The sequence below is a fragment of the Polypterus senegalus genome, chromosome 2 (assembly GCF_016835505.1).
Source record: "Polypterus senegalus isolate Bchr_013 chromosome 2, ASM1683550v1, whole genome shotgun sequence".
Lineage (NCBI taxonomy): Eukaryota > Metazoa > Chordata > Cladistia > Polypteriformes > Polypteridae > Polypterus > Polypterus senegalus.
The window spans coordinates 259641157-259664064 of record NC_053155.1 but is presented as its reverse complement, the minus strand read 5'-3'; the positions used below and the strand labels follow the sequence as shown (position 1 = coordinate 259664064).

General features: G+C 36.5%; 1 protein-coding gene across 6 annotated transcripts in view; it reads right to left on the bottom strand.

Moving 5' to 3' along the window:
• The window catches only part of farp1 (FERM, RhoGEF (ARHGEF) and pleckstrin domain protein 1 (chondrocyte-derived)), a 324746-nt gene that overhangs the window by 97450 nt on the left and 204388 nt on the right, over positions 1–22908 (bottom strand). For 5 of the 6 annotated variants that reach the window (XR_005632704.1, XM_039745424.1, XM_039745426.1 and 2 more), the window contains exons 8-10: positions 14334–14481; positions 11887–11982; positions 5989–6155 (exon numbers count right to left, since the gene is read on the bottom strand). Coding sequence is in view for 5 of the 6 variants with exons in the window: in XM_039745424.1 (XP_039601358.1) it covers positions 5989–6155; positions 11887–11982; positions 14334–14481 (411 nt within the window). In the remaining variant the exon portion in view is untranslated. The remainder of the gene's footprint in view (positions 1–5988; positions 6156–11886; positions 11983–14333; positions 14482–22908) is intronic. The other variant, XM_039745425.1, reaches the window with a different exon arrangement.

Sequence of the window (22908 nt, the reverse complement as noted above, 5' to 3'; positions counted from 1 at the left end):
TACACTCAAAAGTTCAATAATGCAGATTTATACAGAACAAGAAGGTAAAGAACTTTTCCTAAACAAAATGATATAGTACTTTAACATTACATTTTGATGTTATGCAGTAGTTTTGCTTCTCTACTTTAACATTACAAACACTTCAAATATGTAACAGTCAAACACAAACAGCAACTGCAACTGGTAAACTACCAGTCAGACAAATAACAGACAAATGCTTCAAGTAGATAGTTGAAAACATTTAAAAAAAACAAACAAACAAAAAAAAAACTAGTCCTTAAAAACAAGGTCCATATTGTTTACAACTTTACATCTCCACGTTCTTCTTAGTGTTGTTATTCATCATCGAAGAAGAAGTTACAAGGTTCCACACTCCAGATGTACGGCTGGGCGATATGGCCAAAAAATGGTAGAATTTATTTTCGATATCCTTTGATATTGATAACTATAATTGTGTAATAGATTGCTAAATAGATGTATAAATATAAACATGTAACAAAACATTTATCAGACTTTAAGGCAACACTTTTATCGTAGTCAATTCCTTTGTTAAACAAATAAAAGATAATCGTTTAAATTGTGGGTAAATAATAAAAGCAGTACAGCAGATAGATTCATATAGTGAACAGAAGGGTTATTTTTTCTTTTAAAATTTTTGGGTAGAAATATTAGTCTGTCAAAAGTCACTGGTCAACCTGTTGTGAAAACAACAAGGAAGAGCTGAGGGCAGGGATACACAAGCACTGCATAGCTAGAAAAGTAGCTAAGGATGATTTATGTATCCTCCACTAGGATGGAAGATATAGCCAAAAATGGTTAAAATAAGGAAAAAAAAAACTTTGAATGATAGCATTAAATGATTATTGCAATAAAATGTAAATACTGTATGTACTGTAAAAAAAAACAAAAAAAACAACTTTGAATCAAAATACAAAGCAAGTGAATCTGTGAAGAATCAAAAAGCTCCAAGGCTTGTATTTTAAGCAAACTATAATCATTTAATAAACATGAAAAAATAAAATTGAATATAAAAGTGACGTGATATTCATAGGCTTATATATATATATATATATTTTCTTAGCAATATTTAACCCAACATTTCTTTAAAATAAGTTGAAACAGTGTTGGATAACATCATTAAAATGTCATTATTAAAATATATTACACCACATACACTCTATATATATATTTTATAAACGCTACACTGCTTTTTCACCACTTCCATTATCTAACTGGTTTATTGTACCAAAAAGTCAGAATGTGAAAATGTAAATTTTCATGTTAACTGATAAGCTCACCATTACACTTAGACTTCACTTCTCTGCTGCTAGATAGTTATTCAACTGGACACATCAGCCTCTACACATTTGGCGTGTTTGGCTGCGCGTCTGTTTACCTACAATTTTTCTAACTGTAAGCACATGTTCACTAAAGTAGCAACCTGCCTTCACTCAACTTATTTTCTACATGGAGTATAGGTAATTGAGGAACAGAATTTTGTATGGGAGTAATTCAAGTATTTATTTTCCACTTGATGCATAAATCTTAAAAACATTTTTAAACTACTGTACTGTGTGTGGATTAGGGAGAAATGTACATTGCCAAAAAAAAAGAACTCCTAAGCTTGAATATACTCTTAATAATCATGATTTTAATTCCATTGAAATAACAAGTAAAATCAGTCATATGAAAGTAATTGTCCATGGTTGTTGATGAGTGAAGAAATTAACTGCTGCTTCTTTGCTGTGATATAAATTTTACCATGAAACAAAATGTACAGAACAAATTAAGTTGACATTTGTAATGAACATAAAAATGACAGGTGAATTAAAAAAATAATAAAAATGTATGGATTTTGTCAGGATATTTGACCAAATTATAATTGTTTCTGACATGCATTTTGCTGAATTTACACAGCTCTTGATTGACATTTAGATGCACTTATCCCAGCTGAAATCCTATGAGTCTAGTACACTCTTTCTTAATACTTCATGGGTAGAGATGCATTATTAGTACTGCGGACTGGATTTAAGTGTTTAATTGGGAGAAGTGAAAACAATGCACATAGTATTGGAAGTTGAGTGAAGAAAAAAAAAGTTCCATGCAGCTTGCTAAACTTAAAAAACACACACGTGATTATCATTATTGCAGAGTTCAAAATATTTGCTAACTGGCTGGGTTACAAATTTCGTAAAACAATGGCCGTCATTTATAATGCAGATGGTTAATCAGGTGTTTTAGAAGTACTACGTAAATATGTACTTTCTGTATACATTATTTGTAGGGCCTTTTTTAAATCAAGGGCTAAGATTATTAGCAGTGTGTTGTAGAGGTTATGTCTTTGGACTTCTAATCCTAAAGGTTGTGGGTTCAAATCCTGCTACTGACACAGTGTGACCATGAGAAAGTCACTTTACCTGTATGTGCAGCAACTGAAAAAACATAAGAATGCAATCATATCTTATATATATATCATATCTCAGATGATGTAAGTTGCCCTGGATAAATGGATCTGTCAAAAAAGCAATAATAGTAATTAGTAGGTAACTGGGCCTACTTATTTTTGAACGTGCAATATGCAATTGTTCATGAGTAAAACATTCCTGCATTAGACCAGTTCCATTTTTCTGCTTTTCCTAGTGAGCTGGCTTTTGTTGATGGTCAGTTCAAAACACAGTTTTACAGGAAAGTGCATTATTTTGAATTAAAATGTGTAAATCAGTAGGAATAATATGAAAACTGAGTATATATTATTATTATTGGATGTTTACAATTTCCACTCACGTACAGTATTTCTTTTAATGATTTTGGTCAGCTATATGTATCTCCTCTTTAATTTCTGCAGATGTTAATGTATATGCAAAGCAGTTCTTGTAGTTAGTGCCGACTCAAGGATACAAGTCACCTCTAGTCACTGGATGATGGAACTTTCCCCAATTTATTTAGGAGATTGGAGTATATTTGCAGCCACATATGAAATCGAAGAGAGTAGGGAGGAGAGCATTTCTCTTGAAGATCATAGCTCACTATGTAAAATCGAAGACTCCTTGGAGATCAGTGCACACTTCCAGTTGTATATGAAATTGAAGAGTGTATTGGATATCAGTGGTGTGACCAGGGACTACAACTTGTTGAAGGATAATGTATAACCAAGATCAGAGCCAGTTCTCTCCATATATATGTTGGAAGTCAACAGCAAAAAACAGAGCTTGCTAACTATTGAGCTTTGTTTCTTCCTTGAGCTTTGACAAAATTTCTCCATTCATTTTACAACAAGATCACATCTCTTTTTTCTATCCAGGATACCGCCTCATCTTGAGTCATCTATTCAACCTAACAACAAAATCACACCTTTTTTCCTGTCCAGGACACCACCCTGTCTTGAGGGTGTCCACTCTACTGATTACTGGTGCTATTCATGTGGCCCATTAATTACTTCTGCTGTGTCCTTCATTTGCATAAAGCATGCACTCAGTGCAATTCACAGCATATAAGTGTTAATAAATATTGACAAATAAAAAACCAGCAAATTTTCTTTTTATTATAACACCACCAAATTTCAATCAAATCCATGAAGGCGTTTTTGAGATTTTGGGTTATTTAGATTTTCGGTTGTAGGGATGGTTTTAAAACTTAAATATTCTAAATACTGCGGTGGGTTGGCACCCTGCCCGGGATTGATTCCTGCCTTGTGCCCGGTGTTGGCTGGGACTGGCTCCAGCAGACCCCCGTGACCCTGTGTTCGGATTCAGCGGGTTGGAAAATGGATGGATGGATATTCTAAATATATGTCATCTTTTAACTGATACACACTGACTCAATGTACCATCCTGCCAAATTTTGTTTTTTAACTAAATGGGAAATAATGTTTTTGTTGATGAGTGAGTGAATGAATCAGACAACTTTACATTACATACAGTATATACAGATTATTATTGCGTTATTACCAGCTCTCTCCAGATGCAGGAAGCGACCTTGGATGTAACATCTGTTTGTCATAAACCACAGCTACACACACACACACACACACAAACTCATTATATATATATATATATATATATCAAATATGGCCATGTCTAAGATGTCAGAGAAAATCACAAATGAAAAAATGGAGAAACTTTACAGGGCTAGTAATCAGGCCAGCAATCAAACCCAAGTGACAAAAATAGTGAAGCTCCAATGATAACCAATATGACAATATGTCATACTTTTAAACATATTGAATACTGGTAAACTAACAGAGGTTATACAGTGAACCCTCGTTTATCACGGTTAATCCATTCCAGACTCTACCGTGATAAATGAATTTTCGCGAAGTAGGATTCTTTATTTATAAATCGAATATTTTCGCAGTTAGAGTATAGAAAACCTGTTTACGACCTTCTAAATATATTTTTTAACATTATTAGAGCCCTCTAGACATGAAATAACACACTTTAGTCACAATTACACTCGTATTACCCAATATATTAGACTAAATAAGAGAAAGTAAGACATATTAGACGTTACAAATATCATATTACTAGGCGCACTCACCTTTTAAGGCGACCGACTTTTATCCTCAATTTTTGTGTGCTCCATGTGTACATCAGGCATGTAAGTGTAGGGAATGAGAACATCAAAGTGCCCATTCATAACATCTCCCGAAAACCTAAGGTATTTTTTATCCCCTCAAGTGCCTGTCCAAAGTCGTACAATGTCAGCCCGAATCTGTACCGCTAAAGACGGAGTTTCATGCACTAAATAAGCTATAGATGAGAATAAGCAAGCACCATCTCCCCTGATATTTACAACGCGGTGAGGCATTTGAACTCCATCAACATGAATTATTTCCAGAGACATAATTTAGTCTATTTTTCCAGCGCATTGCGCACAAAAAAGCAAGGGAACGATGAGAGCACCAGAACTCTGCTCACATCGCGTCGCTTCGTACCTCAAGCCGCAAGTAGTAAGTCTGTAATAAGCGGAATACTGCTACGCTTTGCACTCACGGGAGGGAAGGACAATCCTGAACACTTTTATATAGTAGATTATTGTACTGTACATTTAATTACATGCAACCACTAACCTATGAAGGCATGACCTCAGTAGGAGAGTCTTCAGAGGTGGTGCAGTATCTTCAGCAGGTGCGTTGTTGTCTTCAGTGAAGAAGTACTAGGAGTAGGCAGTGGGTGTCTGGGTGCGCGGCTGAAGAACATCTTGATAGGCAGTTGCTGGCGCTGTCTTTTCATATGCGTGAGGAGGCTTTTGTAGGGTATTGCCATCTTTAATCATATCCAAGAGTTTCACCTTCTCCTGGATAGTAAGCATCTTCCTCCAGCGCTTAGTTTTATTGTCAGAAGGCTTAGAAAAAGCAGGACGTTTAGGAGCCATCGTAGGGCTTAGATAAAAGTTCTCAGAAAGCGCATGCGTAGTGACGTAAGCGTGTATGAGAAAAAAATCGCGATAGAGTAAAGCTGCGAAAGTCGAAGCGTGATATAGTGAGGGATCACTGTATACCGTAAACCCTAAAAGTACTTTTTTGAAAATGTTGAGTGCATAACTAGTACTAAATTATTCATTAAATCTGTGTAATAATTATTCTAAATGTTCTGTAAACACTATTGGGATCAATACATTCTTCTCAGTGCACAAGTCAAATACTTTGCCCTACCATGTAATTCAATACTTTTCAGGCAATTTTAGTAACAGTTTCTTTGACCATTATTATTTTTTGCGTCTATAGTACACAATTTGTACTTTTTATTATTAAAAACTTCACTATTGCCACAAATTTATTTTGACTATGTGGACAACAAAGGAGTGCTATTTATGTTTTTTCAAGCTCTCTCATATCCCATTCAGCTTATTGAAAACTTTGTTTAGACGATTAACAAATAAAATTATTTCAGCAGTAAAGAATAATTAAATGACATCACATCACAGCTCAGTAAAGATACTGATGCAAGTGGTTAAATGTACATACAAAATTGCAACACATATCAATACCTGAATCTGAAAGATGAGCCCCTGCTAAAGAGAACTGGCTTGGGTTTAGGTTTTGGCTCTTCAAAAAGTCTGAAAAAGGCATGATACTCAACGCAGATTTTCCAGAAGACTTTGCAGCAGTCTCGACTTGCCATGAGAAACTCCAGAGTGTCCTGGTATGTACTCTGCTATCAAGTAAATTAAAAAAGTATATTTAATTTACACCATATTTTATTTTTCCTGAGATCATTAAAAGGAATGCAATACAGAGCATCATATGTGAAGCCACACTCTGAGATCAAGATTTGAAAATAGCTATAAAGATGCACATTATCCTATCAGTACTGTAAATTTAAAAAAGTGTCCACTGAACAATTGCCATTTCGAATTTTTTTTTGCTAACAAAAAAAAAATGTAAATACATATAAAGAAAATTGCATTATTCAAGCTGACAGCCTTCATTTTCCAGCTTTCTATTATCTTTGACTTCAACTTCACTGTACAGGAATGTATCAAGATATCACCATATTAATGCAGAACAATCTTAACCTATTACTTCCATAAATAAACAGAAAAAAATTAACTTTTAAAATTCAATTGGATAATATTTTAAGATAAAGATATAAATTAAATGTTTCTTGAAAATAAAATTACTTTCTAATTTGCCAATAGCCAGATAATTATTTTTCAGAAAAGATCTTAAAATATACCATTAACATGATACTACTACTACTTTTGCATTGTTTTTAAATTAAATCCACTATGATACTCATAATACTGTACTATAGGCTAAAAACAAAAAATTAACCAAAAATTTTTGTTGAATAATAATAGAAAAGAATATTCTTACAAGGAAACAAAGAAAAAAATAAAAACACATTTAGGACATCTTGTTAGCATAAATGTTTAGCTCATATATTACACCTGTGAGGATTAAAGCATTATTTTTTTAATTAATGTGGCCTGTTTAATACATTAAAAAATATTGCTGCATGCAGGGCCGGCAACAAGGCAAATGCCACAGGCAGTGCTTTGACCAGGGTGGTATTTTTATCTAATACTTTTTTTTTTTATTAACATTATGAAACAATAATACATAAAATTCAAGTGTGTACCTACATACACTACCTTATTTATATACTACCTTTAAAAATGGTATGAAAATTTTCAATTAAAGGTTTAAGATTTTGTATTACACTGTTGACAAAAATACGCCAGACATGTCAATATGTAGCATTGGTGTTCATTTTCTTGATTTATACATACTGTAATAGGTGCAGGGGAGTGGGAGGAAAAGGGATAGGGAGAGGGGTTTACGGCAGTCCTGGTGCAATGCTAGAGAAATGTTGCCAAGCTAAATGTTACACTCTCTCTGTTTTTCATTTTGTGTTTCTGTAGTAAGATCGATTCAATGTCATATCACATAAGTGCTAAATAAAACAAAAACAAGTCTCCAGTACCACTGTACTTAAACTCATTAGTTTGTCCTAATATAATGACAAAATTCTACGAAACATAAGTATAATGATTATCCCTACCCATTATTCCAGTTTGTAGTATCCTCGCTAATTTATGCAAAGAATGCGACATAACCATCCAAGTAATGCATGGTGTCAGTTTTTAAGCAAGGTAGCAGCTAAGGAGATCTTTTTGAGGGTACCAGGAGCAAAGGTGTAGGAAGAGCAGTGTATTCCAAATAATTTTCTGTGGTGGCAAGTTTTTGTAACCCAAAACATCCCAAGGTACACCATGATTCTGCCAACCACAAAAGCATTACATCTTTAAGATGTGCTAATCTGTCTGAAGGGGCGGGGCAAGAGGGAGGTTAAAAAAAAAAAAGCAACTTGGAGAATGCCATTTGCAGATACAGCACTTATGTAGAGTATATTATTTAATCATTGATAGTGATGAACAATTGAGGATAGAATTTGCGGAGTTTTAACACAAGTTTTAATGTATGCCCATTTAAGAGATATTACTTCAATTAAATCAGTCTTTAGCAGTGTGTTCAAAGTCAACAGTAGTTTTGCTAGTTTTTTTACTTTGACACGTCTTGTGTTTCATATGCTATGCCAATTAGAGAATTAATACATTGGCCTCATTTTCCTATTGCCTTCTTTTCAACTTACTTTTTAGGAAGGCATTCAATTACAGACTGTACTTGCACAAGTAGTATTTTGTTAAAAGTTTATTGTAGTATTTGTTTGAAAGTTTAAACCACGCTCTTAATATATTTTTTTATTTCTTTTTGTTGATTCTACATTAATTTTATAATTCAGTGTGTATTTACTTCATTATTTATTTATTAATTTTATAATTACATGCTTAATGTGATTCATTTTTTAATGTAAGATTGGATGTTGCTGCCTACAAGCTGAAGCATACATTGTTATATGGTAAACTTATAAATCTGTAAGCAGGAAAAGTTCATATTAAAATAAGGATGGAAAGTATAGTACTATACTGGTAGCACAATCGCTCTGTAAACAACAGACACGAGATTCATGTGTTGTGTGCATTCAATAAGTCAGTTACATCCTCTACATCCTGTTCTCTGATATTTTTAGACAAATGGTGACAACTACCTTTTTTTTAAAAATTAAGCTTTGTTTCAGGTAAGTACATTATTTAATTAAATAACTGCTTGTAATTATGAGGAGCATTTATGTCAAAAACTATGAATAAATATTTTCTGTACACATTTTATTCATTAAAAAAAGTATTTTAAGGTAATTTTATTTATGTTCACTTAACAGTAAGCCTACAGAATTTCAATATCTCAATAAAAATGAACAGGTAACACTTGTAGTCTGTACTTCAATTCTAAAAATATCAAAGTTAACACTTTAATACAGAACATAAGGCATCTATTCATCTGGTTATGGAAGAGCTTATTGTAAAGTGTTTTCAAAGGGATAACAAAAACAATCTATATCAGATCAGTAACATGAACTTGGTGATTGGCCCTAAAAAAACCTGACTGGAGCATCCCTAATACACAAGTATAGGTATGGGTGTATGTGTGTGTGTATGTATTTATAATTTTAATAATTATATATTTTAATATATGTACACACACACACACACACACACACACACACAGAAAGAGTCAGACCAACAAGCACCAAATGCAAGATACTGTGCATGCAATTATGGAAAAATGGGTGTCTTGGGGATAGTACAGTATATCCTGTCATACAAGGCAACACTAGGAGAAAAAGAAGAAAAAAAACTTCAGGGGCATTGTTTAAAGAGAGAGTGGGGTCTTGAGTAAAAAGCATGCAGAGTTTTAGGTAACTAAACTCAATATATTTTAGGGATTCCTGACACCTGCTCAGAGAGAGAGAGAAAAAGAGTTGGCAAGAGGCAACACACCCTCTGTGCCATAAAGTGGGTGGGGAGGCTTAAACCAAGCTGCCCAAGTTAAGAGTGATGTTATTGAGGGCTGACAGAATTTTAGCACTCTCACAATGGGCTTTTAAGGGACATTACATGGTATTTGATTTGTAGGAGTGAGGCTTTGCTGTCATATTTAAAGAAACACATTCAGCACTGAAGACCGGGCTTTTTGAAGGTTATAAAGACAAAGAAGACCTGTCTCTGACAACACAAGTGATTTTAGGTCTTGTGTGAGAGTGACTTTTTATTGTCATTTACAGTAGCCTAAGAGCAAAAAAATATATGCCTAAAAGCTGGATGTGTGTAAAGACAGAACACATGTCAGGGTTGTGTGACAGAAGCATTGAGAAGGAAATGTGTTTAAGTGGGTAAACCACACTATATGATAAACAAAATTTCAACAACACGTAAAAGCAAGTCAATTGTGGCATCTTGGCTTTTGTTTTACTTCTGGTTGGTTCCTTTTGACTTCAGCCTTTGTATGACCTGCCCCATTGCATAAAATTCCCATTTTTGATACAAGTCTCCATGGATTTTTATTTTAAAGAACATATTTGTCAGGAGGGAACTAGCCATTTTACACTCATATTACGAACACTAAAACCTAATAACACAACCCTGCACGCCCCCATATTAGAAACAATTCAATTAAGATTGGTCTGAAAACAGAAAAAAACAGGAATAAAACACAGCTAGGTTCAATCTGAATAAAAACTAATCTTTCTGATCTTCTGGGTTTATATTTTACATAATACACTAATAAATTTGTCTATTTCAGATCTTGAGTACAGTGGTGTGAAAAACTATTTGCCCCCTTCCTGATTTCTTATTCTTTTGCATGTTTGTCACACAAAATGTTTCTGATCATCAAACACATTTAACCATTAGTCAAATATAACACAAGTAAACACAAAATGCAGTTTTTAAATGATGGTTTTATTATTTAGGGAGAAAAAATCCAAACCTACATGGCCCTGTGTGAAAAAGTAATTGCCCCCTGAACCTAATAACTGGTTGGGCCACCCTTAGCAGCAATAACTGCAATCAAGCGTTTGCGATAACTTGCAATGAGTCTTTTACAGCGCTCTGGAGGAATTTTGGCCCACTCATCTTTGCAGAATTGTTGTAATTCAGCTTTATTTGAGGGTTTTCTAGCATGAACCGCCTTTTTAAGGTCATGCCATAGCATCTCAATTGGATTCAGGTCAGGACTTTGACTAGGCCACTCCAAAGTCTTCATTTTGTTTTTCTTCAGCCATTCAGAGGTGGATTTGCTGGTGTGTTTTGGGTCATTGTCCTGTTGCAGCACCCAAGATCGCTTCAGCTTGAGTTGACGAACAGATGGCCGGACATTCTCTTTCAGGATTTTTTGGTAGACAGTAGAATTCATGGTTCCATCTATCACAGCAAGCCTTCCAGGTCCTGAAGCAGCAAAACAACCCCAGACCATCACACTACCACCACCATATTTTACTGTTGGTATGATGTTCTTTTCTGAAATGCTGTGTTCCTTTTACGCCAGATGTAACGGACATTTGCCTTCCAAAAGTTCAACTTTTGTCTCATCAGTCCACAAGGTATTTTCCCAAAAGTCTTGGCAATCATTGAGATGTTTCTTAGCAAAATTGAGATGAGCCCCAATGTTCTTTTTGCTTAACAGTGGTTTGCGTCTTGGAAATCTGCCATGCAGGCCGTTTTGCCCAGTCTCTTTCTTATGGTGGAGTCGTGAACACTGACCTTAATTGAGGCAAGTGAGGCCTGCAGTTCTTTAGACGTTGTCCTGGGGTCTTTTGTGACCTCTCGGATGAGTCGTCTCTGCGCTCTTGGGGTAATTTTGGTCGGCCAGCCACTCCTGGGAAGGTTCACCACTGTTCCATGTTTTTGCCATTTGTGGATAATGGCTCTCACTGTGGTTCGCTGGAGTCCCAAAGCTTTAGAAATGGCTTTATAACCTTTACCAGACTGATAGATCTCAATTACTTCTGTTCTCATTTGTTCCTGAATTTCTTTGGATCTTGGCATGATGTCTAGCTTTTGAGGTGCTTTGGGTCTACTTCTCTGTGTCAGGCAGCTCCTATTTAAGTGATTTCTTGATTGAAACAGGTGTGGCAGTAATCAGGCCTGGGGGTGGCTACGGAAATTGAACTCAGGTGTGATACACCACAGTTAGGTTATTTTTAACAAGGGGCAATTACTTTTCACACAGGGCCATGTAGGTTTGGATTTTTTTTTCTCCCTAAATAATGAAAACCATCATTTAAAAACTGCATTTTGTGTTTACTTGTGTTATATTTGACTAATGGTTAAATGTGTTTGATGATCAGAAACATTTTGTGTGACAAACATGCAAAAGAATAAGAAATCAGGAAGGGGGCAAATAGTTTTTCACACCACTGTATACAAGTAAGTCAGTAAGTCAATTAAAATATCTGGAATACTAAGTGAATCTGGTTTGAAAGAACACTCAGAATAATGTTACAAACTTTTTTTTTTGGAAATAGTCTACTAATTTTGGCATACATTCATGTCTGGTCGAAGCTTGATGAGAAATCTCTTCCTTTTAAAGCTCAGCTTCCGAACTTTTGACCAGTTGAAAGAGTTGATCTTGGTATGGCCCTAAAAGGAAAAAAAAAAAAAAAAGTTGTTAAATTTACCAATGATGCTCAGAAAAAATGAACTTACTTCAAAAGAAAAAGTGCTTCTGATTCAAACATACTACTTACTAGGGGGTTCAAAAGAATTTCACAGGATTATTACTTATTATGAAATACTTGGCAAATATGGTTATCCAAGGCAATTTACAAGTTCAGGAAGTGTTAACATTTTTATTGGTATTTAAAAAAAAAAAAAAACAGTTGGTGTACAAGCAAGTTAAGCCACCTCAAGAGGGTCACAAAGTGACTTAAACACAGGGAATGAACAAGAAGCCTTGAGGTTTAAACTTCTATGCTTTATCCACTATACACACTGCCAGTATAGTATAGTAACAGTGCAGAATCACAGTGTACTGTAATAGACAGTGTAGTCAAGCCAATTTAAAATGACACAATAACATCAAGAACAAAAATACTCACACTAGATGCATAATGAAACAATAGCCTGAAAGCTGAACCATTTTTTAAACATTAAAAATGTTTAGCAACAACAAATGACTTTCTGTAACATTTTCAAGGTTAATCCGTTCATTTATCTATTTTTGAAACTGAATTATCAATTCCAGTGCTGTGAAAAGCTCGATTGTGACAACACATTGGGCTCATTTGGATGTCACATCATTAGGATTTCATTCTCTTATAAGCATCTTTCATGTATAAGGGACCATTTTAAAAACTGACACATAACATACACATTTAGAATTTAAGGCAATAACACTTGGCATCCAAATTGGACTGAAAGGTACCAGCAGGCCAATAAGGAACATTGAAGGTTCATGTCTTGAAAAAATTGGTGAAGCTACGGAGAACTGTGCATAGATGGCCTCAAATGGGTTCTGGCAAATGTTTCCAGGACGAAAGGAAAAAAGTAGTAAAGGAGAAATGTCGACTACTTAACTTAACGGATAAGTTCTACTAGGAGAATGTAGTGCTAAAAGCAAAGGTGGAGACTGGTTACATTTTGGTGATTAAGGTGCCTGTAGGTGTTAAAAAGTGCTGCATTAGCAGCAGGCACTGTATATCAGGCTCACTTGGAAATGCTGAAAGCTTTTGATGCTGTTTGAAGTATCTTGGTTAACACACCTTTCCAATGGATCATGAAGGCTAGGGGAAGGGTTTTGAGATTGGCATACTGGCTTGATGGTTGTCATTTGCAAAAAATGGAACAAGATAGTGTGTTTCACAAACTGAGGATGAAACTCTTCAGCTAGGGTACTGAAATAGAAGCTGTCTGAGGAAGAATATGAATTCTATCCAACTCATGGAACAAAGAAAAAACTACACAAATATCTGAGTCATAGGGTGTGACAATCCTGTCAACACGTCTTTTGTAGATTTTGAAGACTTATGACTATGTACATTGGTAAATGAGCTATATGAGGTTCTGATGGAGGTGCCACATGAGAAAGATTTGTGCTTGGATACTTCCTTTAAGTTGAGTGCATTGAACATGTTCAGAGGACTCTTCCAATGCTGTCTTGACTACTCCCTTTTTATAATTGTCACAAAGCAAGGAAGGGTGCTAAGTTCCTCTGTGTGCTGCTAATGTTATCCTCTTTATCTCTGCTGGAATGAAATCTCTGGTGAAGGTCAGAGCTGAAGCCATTGTAATCTGAGGTCATGAGCCTCTTGTGGAAATCAGCAGCTCCCCCTTTGCAAGCTAGGGGGAGAACCTGCCCGAAGTAGAGCACCTCAGTACCTCTAGGTCTTATTCACCTGTGGGGGTATAATTGATCATGAAATTCACCAATAAATGAAAGCATTATTGTCAATTTTGTAAACACTGTCCAGTACTATATTGAATTCTGAACCGTGAGTAACATTTAACTGGTCTATTATGCAGTTTCATTTCATTTTGATTAAACAGAAATTAAAGACAAAATGTATTTTCTGTAATCACAAGTGGCTTAAATACAGTTGCTGGTGAGTGCTGGGCTCATTCTTCATAATAGGGCAGTGGAGCTTAACAATAACTAACGACTTCAGAGAAGAAATGCTACTTCTCAAGATCTGGAACAGACAGTTGTGGCGTTTTGGGCAAACATGAGGTATGGCGTAGTTTGCTTAACTCTGTTTCTTTTCACCATGACTCTCAAGAGAGCACCCACATGGAGAATAAAATGAACTTCACATTTTGGTGTGTGGTGTGTGCCAGAGCACACAGAGAAAAATCTAATTGACACTGGAAGAGCATAATGTTACATAAATTATCATACCTTACATGGAGAATGTGAACTTTGTGTTACTAGTTTTTATTAGTCTTTACTAGAGCAGAAAAATGGAAAATAGTAAGAAGAGCAGCTGTTCTCATACCTGAAAAACTAAAATCCCTGTGTGTGCCACAGCCAGATTAATTTTTGTGCCTTCTCTGTCCTTAGCTGGATGCAGTCTAATACCATACATTTCCAATCGTCGAGCAATTTCCAACAACTGAAAATCTGATTCTGCAGGTGTCTGTCCTCTGAAAAGAGAAAATTTAATGTCAACATTAAGCTATTTTTCATTTTAAAAAACATTTTACATTTTAAAAGTATAAAGCAACAAAAAATAAAACCTTGCTGCCTTTTTAATTGGTATTGATTACAAAAGATCAGATTTTATTCTGAAATGAAGTAAAAAGGTTTGGAAATCAAGTTAATGAGTCGATTGCACTTTCACTAAACAACCCCCGGAAGCTGCAAAAGCCCTATCAAGCAATAATGTCAGTCTACATTTTTTTATCTTTAATTATTATTGTGCAAGTCAACTGTCTGAAATTCTGTACCTAGGTCTGTTTCTAAACCTCAATCAATGAACATTTAAGTGTTAGCAAAATACCAGTGCTTCGCAGCGGAGAAGTAGTGTATTAAAGAAGGTATGAAAAAGATTTTTAAAAATAACGTAACATGATTGTTAATGTAATTGTTTTGTCATTGATATGAGTGTTGTTCTCATATCTATATATATATCTATCTATCTATACATATATATACACACACACACATCTTCATATCTATATACATATCTACATATATATATACAGTGGTGTGAAAAGCTATTTGCCCCCTTCCTGATTTCTTATTATTTTGCATGTTTGTCACACAAAATGTTTCTGATCATCAAACACATTTAACCATTAGTCAAATATAACACAAGTAAACACAAAATGCAGTTTTTAAATGATGGTTTTTATTATTTAGGGAGAAAAAATCCAAACCTACATGGCCCTGTGTGAAAAAGTAATTCCCCTTGTTAAAAATAACCTAACTGTGGTGTATCACACCTGAGTTCAATTTCCGTAGCCACCCCCAGGCCTGATTACTGCCACACCTGTTTTAATCAAGAAATCACTTAAATAGGAGCTGCCTGACACAGAGAAGTAGACCAAAAGCACCTCAAAAGCTAGACATCATGCCAAGATCCAAAGAAATTCAGGAACAAATGAGAACAGAAGTAATTGAGATCTATCAGTCTGGTAAAGGTTATAAAGCCATTTCTAAAGCTTTGGGACTCCAGCGAACCACAGTGAGAGCCATTATCCACAAATAGCAAAACATGGAACAGTGGTGAACCTTCCCAGGAGTGGCCGGCCGACCAAAATTACCCCAAGAGCGCGGAGACGACTCATCCTAGAGGTCACAAAGACCCCAGGACAACGTCTAAAGAACTGCAGGCCTCACTTGCCTCAATTAAGGTCAGTGTTCACGACTCCACCATAAGAAAGAGACTGGGCAAAAACGGCCTGCATGGCAGATTTCCAAGACGCAAACCACTGTTAAGCAAAAAGAACACCAGGGCTCGTCTCAGTTTTGCTAAGAAACATCTCAATGATTGCCAAGACTTTTGAGAAAATACCTTGTGGACTGATGAGACAAAAGTTGAACTTTTTGGAAGGCAAATGTCCCGTTACATCTGGCGTAAAAGGAACACAGCATTTCAGAAAAAGAGCATCATACCAACAGTAAAATATGGTGGTGGTAGTGTGATGGTCTGGGGTTGTTTTGCTGCTTCAGGACCTGGAAGGCTTGCTGTGATAGATGGAACCATGAATTCTACTGTCTACCAAAAATCCTGAAGGAGAATGCCCGGCCATCTGTTCGTCAACTCAAGCTGAAGCGATCTTGGGTCCTGCAACAGGACAATGACCCAAAACACACCAGCAAATCCACCTCTGAATGGCTGAAGAAAAACAAAATGAAGACTTTGGAGTGGCCTAGTCAAAGTCCTGACCTGAATCCAATTGAGATGCTATGGCATGACCTTAAAAAGGCGGTTCATGCTAGAAAACCCTCAAATAAAGCTGAATTACAACAATTCTGCAAAGATGAGTGGGCCAAAATTCCTCCAGAGCGCTGTAAAAGACTCATTGCAAGTTATCACAAACGCTTGATTGCAGTTATTGCTGCTAAGGGTGGGCCAACCAGTTATTAGGTTCAGGGGGCAATTACTTTTTCACACAAGGCCATGTAGGTTTGGATTTTTTTTTTCTCCCTAAATAATAAAAAACATCATTTAAAACTGCATTTTGTGTTTACTTGTGTTATATTTGACTAATGGTTAAATGTGTTTGATGATCAGAAACATTTTGTGTGACAAACATGCAAAAGAATAAGAAATCAGGAAGGGGGCAAATAGTTTTTCACACCACTGTATATATACATATCTACATATATATATACATATCTATATATATATATATATATATATATATATATATATATATATATATATCTACATATATATATATATATATATATATATATATACACACACACACATACCTATCTACATCATATATACACACATACATACACATATATATAATTTGTGTGTGTGTGTATATATATATATATATATATATATATATATACATACACATACATACAAACAGGTATATATATGTGTATATATATGTATGTGTCTATATTTGTGTGTATAGCTTTGGTCACTGAGTGCAAGGGAAAAATTATAAAATATAGTCTATAAGTTATTAAACAGTAAAACATTAACGTTTTAAGAAGTACAGGTACATTGAGCACTACTGGAGTGGTTGCGGGTAAACTACATTTTAAAGACAGTGTAACAGAACAGGTAAGTAACTAACAGCAGCTAAAATGTATATGGATCATCTCTCGGTAGTAGATCCCTTTTGAAAGGCGCTACATGACAGCTGTGGTATAGAAATTACATTTTCTATGTGAACGTTCAAATTTCTGTGTCTGGTAATGTGCCTTACCGGCATTACCAGCAATTAAAGAAAATTAGTTTTGTGTCGTCTGCAGTGTTAAGAGAGAAAGGCTTTGGTTTGGGATAAAAGGAAAAAAGGTGTAAAGAAAGGAAAGTTGCCTTTTTCTTTTATACAGTATAGAGAGATGTGTTTGCTGACGATATGATCGCCTTTTGGGGACAGTCGCGGTGGGTCTTGTGTAGACTGGTGAGACGTCCCTGCCATTAATCGGCTGTGATGGCACTGTCAGTCCTCCACTCATGTGCGTGTCTTCATAATCCGAGCTGACAACCTCATAATCGTATACGTGCAAAAGAAAGTTCGAATCGCCTTAATATTACTTTGCCGCAGTGTAGAAAAGGGGTCCCGTGTTTGCACTTGTCTGGGCTATAGCTCAGGGGGAGGATGAAAAAAATTAAAAGTGCTCACTTTGACTTAAGGCAGAAACGCAGTCAGCGTCTCAAAGGCCGGCACAGCTATGCGCGCGTGCCGGCTGCTCGACTTTTGCTGGGCAGGAGACCCCAGTTTTTGCAGACACGTTCACGATATCAAAAGTCTCAGCGTTCTTTGGAGGTCATTCATATTCATTCATATATATATATAGCAAAATACCCACACCTCGCAGCGGAGAAGTAGTATGTTAAAGAAGTAATGAAAAAGAAAAGGAAACATTTTAATAAAATGTTCGCTCTTACTTTTTTACCGTTCATTTAATCATGGCTAGTGGCGGAAAAATTATTAAATGGAAGGAGGATTACACCGAGGATGGCTTTACCAAAACAATTATTAATGGCGAATCGATTATTCATAAAGCTTGAATTGGTGATCTGTTTTTCTGTGTTAACCTCATATTTTTTCAGACTTCTCAAACCAAGGTGGTGCGAGGGTAAAATGAATCGGGATGCGCTGATCAATGTAATCGGTGTACCAGGAAATCATACATTGACAAAAGTTCCCCTTTGCTTGTAATGCAAAGTGTGATTAAATGCATTATTTTTTAACGCGTTATGGAGCACGTGCATCAAAGCTTCTCAGCTGTGCTTGTGCTAAGAAAAGGAAAGATTTTAAAAATAACGTAACACGATTGTCAGTGTAACCTTTTGTAAGTAGTGCCTGGAGGATTCAGTGTGGAGAAACTCTAGAGACAGCGTGTGTATTAACTTGTGGATTTTTCTGGGAGTATTTGGTGGCAGTGTGACAAAGTTGCTTCGAAAGACGGCGTTAGCCGCGGAGCTCAGCTCAGACCGAAATGAGGTGAATGGGAGGGGAGATGATGACGTGACTCCCCCACCCGTCTTAAGTGTCAATCCCCCACAAACACAGTCTCTCGGAATTTGCATAAGCACACCCTTCACCTGCAATTTTAACTTAGTTACAAAGTGATCAAAACTCTCATTTATATCCTGCGTCCTCTCATTAAACTTGTATCCTGCATTACCCGTGGGCATGAAAAACGCCAGCGGCAGCCAGTCTATGAACTTAATTTAAAGTTTAGGTTTACACCTTGCTTTCTTTCTGAAGTAGTAGCACTCATGAATATGGTAGTATATGTCACTCGCTCGCTTCTTATTGTTTCGCTGCCTTCTCAATTATAAAATGCATGTTTTCTTCAGCACTTTTTGGAGGTCTTCCTGGTTTTCTACGCACTGCGTTGACAGTCAGTTCACGTGATTATGTGGAAGGCGTGATGATGTCACACGAAACTCCGCCCCCACGGCTTTCGAGCTCAACTCCATTACAGTAAATGGAGAAAAATATGTTCCAGTTATGACCATTACGCGTAGAATTTCGAAATGAAAACTGCCCAACTTTTGTAAGTAAGCTGTAAGGAATGAGCCTGCCAAATTTCAGCCTTCTACCTACACGGGAAGTTGGAGAATTAGTGATGAGTCAGTCAGTCAGTGAGTGAGTGAGTGAGTCAGTGAGGGCTTTGCCTTTTATTAGTATAGATATATAGATATATATATTGTGAAGGACAGCTGGGTCCCTGCTTCCCACAGCCCGGCTGGACGAGCTTTCAGCCCCACCCGGAAGTGCATTAAGGACCAGGTGGTTAATCACCTGGAACGCTTCCGGGTGGGCTATAAAAGGGCCCAGCCACCACCACTCAGTGAGCCAGAGTTGGGAGGAAGAAGGATACGAAGCTTGTCTGGAGGGAGTGGGGGAGTAAGGTGGAGAATTGTGGTTTGCTGTGAGTTTGTGCTTTGGGACTGTGTTTGGGCTGTGTGGCACGGGAAGACGTGTCACACAGCTGAAGAAAAAATAAAGCCTGTGTGTTTTTGTACACGTGCCTCTGCGTGGTCTGTGCCGGGTTGGGCGCTATATAGCTCCTTTCACTATATATATATATATATATATATATATATATATATATATATATATATATATATATATATATATATATATATATATATATATATATATATATATATCCGCATCCGAAAGTATTCACAGCGCATCACTTTTCCACATTTTGTTATGTTACAGCCTTATTCCAAAATGGATTAAATTCTTTTTTTCCCTCAGAATTCTACACACAACACCTGATAATGACGTGAAAAATGTTTACTTGAGGTTTTTGCAAATTTATTAAAAATAAAAAAACTGAGAAATCACATGTACATAAGTATTCACAGCCTTTGCTCAATACTTTGTCGATGCAGCTTTGGCAGTAATTACAGCCTCAAGTCTTTTTGAATATGATACCACAAGCTTGGCACACCTATCCTTGGCCAGTTTCGTCCATTCCTGTTTGCAGCACCTCTCAAGCTCCATCAGGTTGGATGGGAAGCGTCGGTGCACAGCCATTTTAAGATCTCTCCAGAGATGTTCAATCGGATTCAAGTCTGGGCTCTGCCTGGGCCATTCAAGGACATTCACAGAGTTGTCCTGAAGCCACTCCTTTGATATCTTGGCTGTGTGCTTACGGTCGTTGTTCTGCTGAAAGATGAACCGTCGCCCCAGTCTGAGGTCAAGAGCACTCTGGAACAAGTTTTCATCCAGGATGTCTCTGTACATTGCTGCAGTCATCATTCCCTTTATCCTGACTAGTCTCCCAGTTCCTGCCGGTGAAAAACATCACCACAGCATAATGCTGCCACCACCATGCTTCACTGTAGGGATGGTATTGGTCTGGTGATGAGCGCTTCCTGGTTTCCTCCAAACGAGACGCCTGGTATTCACAGCAAAGAGTTCAATCTTTGTCTCATCAGACCAGAGAATTTTGTTTCTCATGGTCTGAGAGTCCTTCAGGTGCCTTTTGGCAAACTCCAGGCGGGCTGCCATGTGCCTTTTACTAAGGAGTGGCTTCCGTCTGGCCACTCTACCATACAAGTCTGATTGGTGGATTGCTGCAGAGATGGTTGTCCTTCTAGAAGATTCTCCTCTCTCCACAGAGGACCTCTGGAGCTCTGACAGAGTGACCATAGGGATCTTGGTCACCTCCCTGACTAAGGGCCTTCTCCCCCGATCTCTCAGTTTAGATGGCTGGCCAGCTCTAGGAAGAGTCCTGGTGGTTTCGAACTTCTTCCACTTACGGATGATGGAGGCCACAGTGCTCATTGGGACCTTCAAAGCAGCAGAAATTTTTCTGTAACCTTCTCCTGATTTGTGCCTTGAGACAATCCTGTCTTGGAGGTCTACAGACAATTCCTTTGACTTCATGCTTGGTTTGCGCTCTGACATGAACTGTCAACTGTGGGACCTTATATAGACAGGTGTGTGCCTTTCCAAATCATGTCCAATCAACTGAATTTACCACAGGTGGACTCCAATTAAGCTGCAGAAACATCTCAAGGATGATCAGGGGAAACAGGATGCACCTGAGCTCAATTTTGAGCTTCATGGCAAAGGCTGTGAATACTTATGTACATGTGCTTTCTCAATTTTTTATTTTTGATAAATTTGAAAAAATCTCAAGTAAACTTTTTTTACGTTGTCATTATGGGGTGTTGTGTGTAGAATTCTGAGGAAAAAAATTAATTTAATCCATTTTGGAATAAGGCTGTAACATGAAACGCTGTGAATACTTTCCGGATGCACTGTGTATATATGTATATGTGTATATATGTGTATGCATATATGTATATGTGTATATATGTGTATGCATATATGTATATGTGTATATATATATATATATATATATATATATATATATATATATATATATATATATATATATATACACACATATGTACACATACATATATATATATATATAGTCAAATTTCAAGAGCAATAGCACCAAATCCAATTATACTGTACCACTAATCTACTCCTATGTACTTATCATTTAATATTTACTTGTTCACACTTAAACTTGTTTCTTGTATTTTATTCATGTGTTTTATCTTGTTACTCTGAAATAGACTGACAGCCTTTCCTCCCACAATAGACTAAAGGCCCCTTCTAAGCCTAAACTGGTTAAAATATACTGCTCAGAAAAATTAAAGGAACACTTTTTAATCAAAGTATAGCATTTCAGAGTTGCTGCAATGAAATTTCAGCAAAATGGACTAGCCTGCTGCATCATCTTTGAATTTAGCCCTCTGTAGGTTGATAATTTTCATTTCCATCAAATGATGTGGCATCCTTTTGTTCCTAACACATTACCCAGTCCATAGCAGTATAGATATCTAACATGATTTTTTCCCCATTGAGATCTGATGTGTTTTCAAAGTGTTCCTTTGATTTTTTTGAGCAGTTTATAAGACTTTAATTGCTAAGAAATTTGAAATAGGAGACAAAATAGCACACTTATTAGCACTTAGGTCACTTAAGTTCTATTCATGGCCTGGTCACTGTCTGTAAAGTATCTGCTTGCTCTCCCAATTTTTGTGTGGGTTATTCTCTCCAAGTTCTCTCCTATAACCCAAAGATGTACATGTAGTAGCTCTAATTAGTATCTCTAAGCTGGCTTTGTAAGGGCGAGTCTGAATATGTGTGCCCATCAGCCTTGTACGGTTCTGGGAAGAGACTGTCGGAATGTAGCTGAAAGCGCAAGAGACTGAAATGAAGTTCCCACACAGTAGAGAAGAGGCTCTGAAATCAATATGTACCTGAATAGGGTGATATGACAGAACTGAAAGGTAGAGTCTTAATGCATCAAAGGACTGTCAATGGACAATAGCCCACTCATTGACTGCTAACTTATGGCAGATAAAATTTAATATAAAAAGTTTTCCACATAGAAAGGAAAATTCCAACAATCCACTCTATGAAACCAATAGGTTTATAGTTTTACAGAGTCATTATTGCCTTGTGTACAGAGTAAAGTGAAATTCCCACTTGCATGTTAATCCAGTTGAAAAATCGTAGGTAAACTTAGTCAATCACTGCTACAAACGTAAGACAGGACTCAACCCTGGACAGGTACCACTGAATCACAGAGATATTTCATGCATACACCAATGCTGGAGAACATGCAAACTTCAAACAGACAGTGATTAAGACAGAATTCAAACCCAATCTTTTGGATCTGTGAAGCAGCAGAGGTAGCTTTAGAATCACTGTGCTACTTTGAAGGGAAAATAGTAACTAATTGGAAATTACTATTATATATTACTATATATTAAAAGTCTTGGAATGGCTCAGCCCTTCAAGTCTTCTATGGTGACTTTGTGGTCATTTCAAGTTTTAAAAGTAACTAACAAATTCTCTAGTGTACAGTTATCTGCTGCAGAA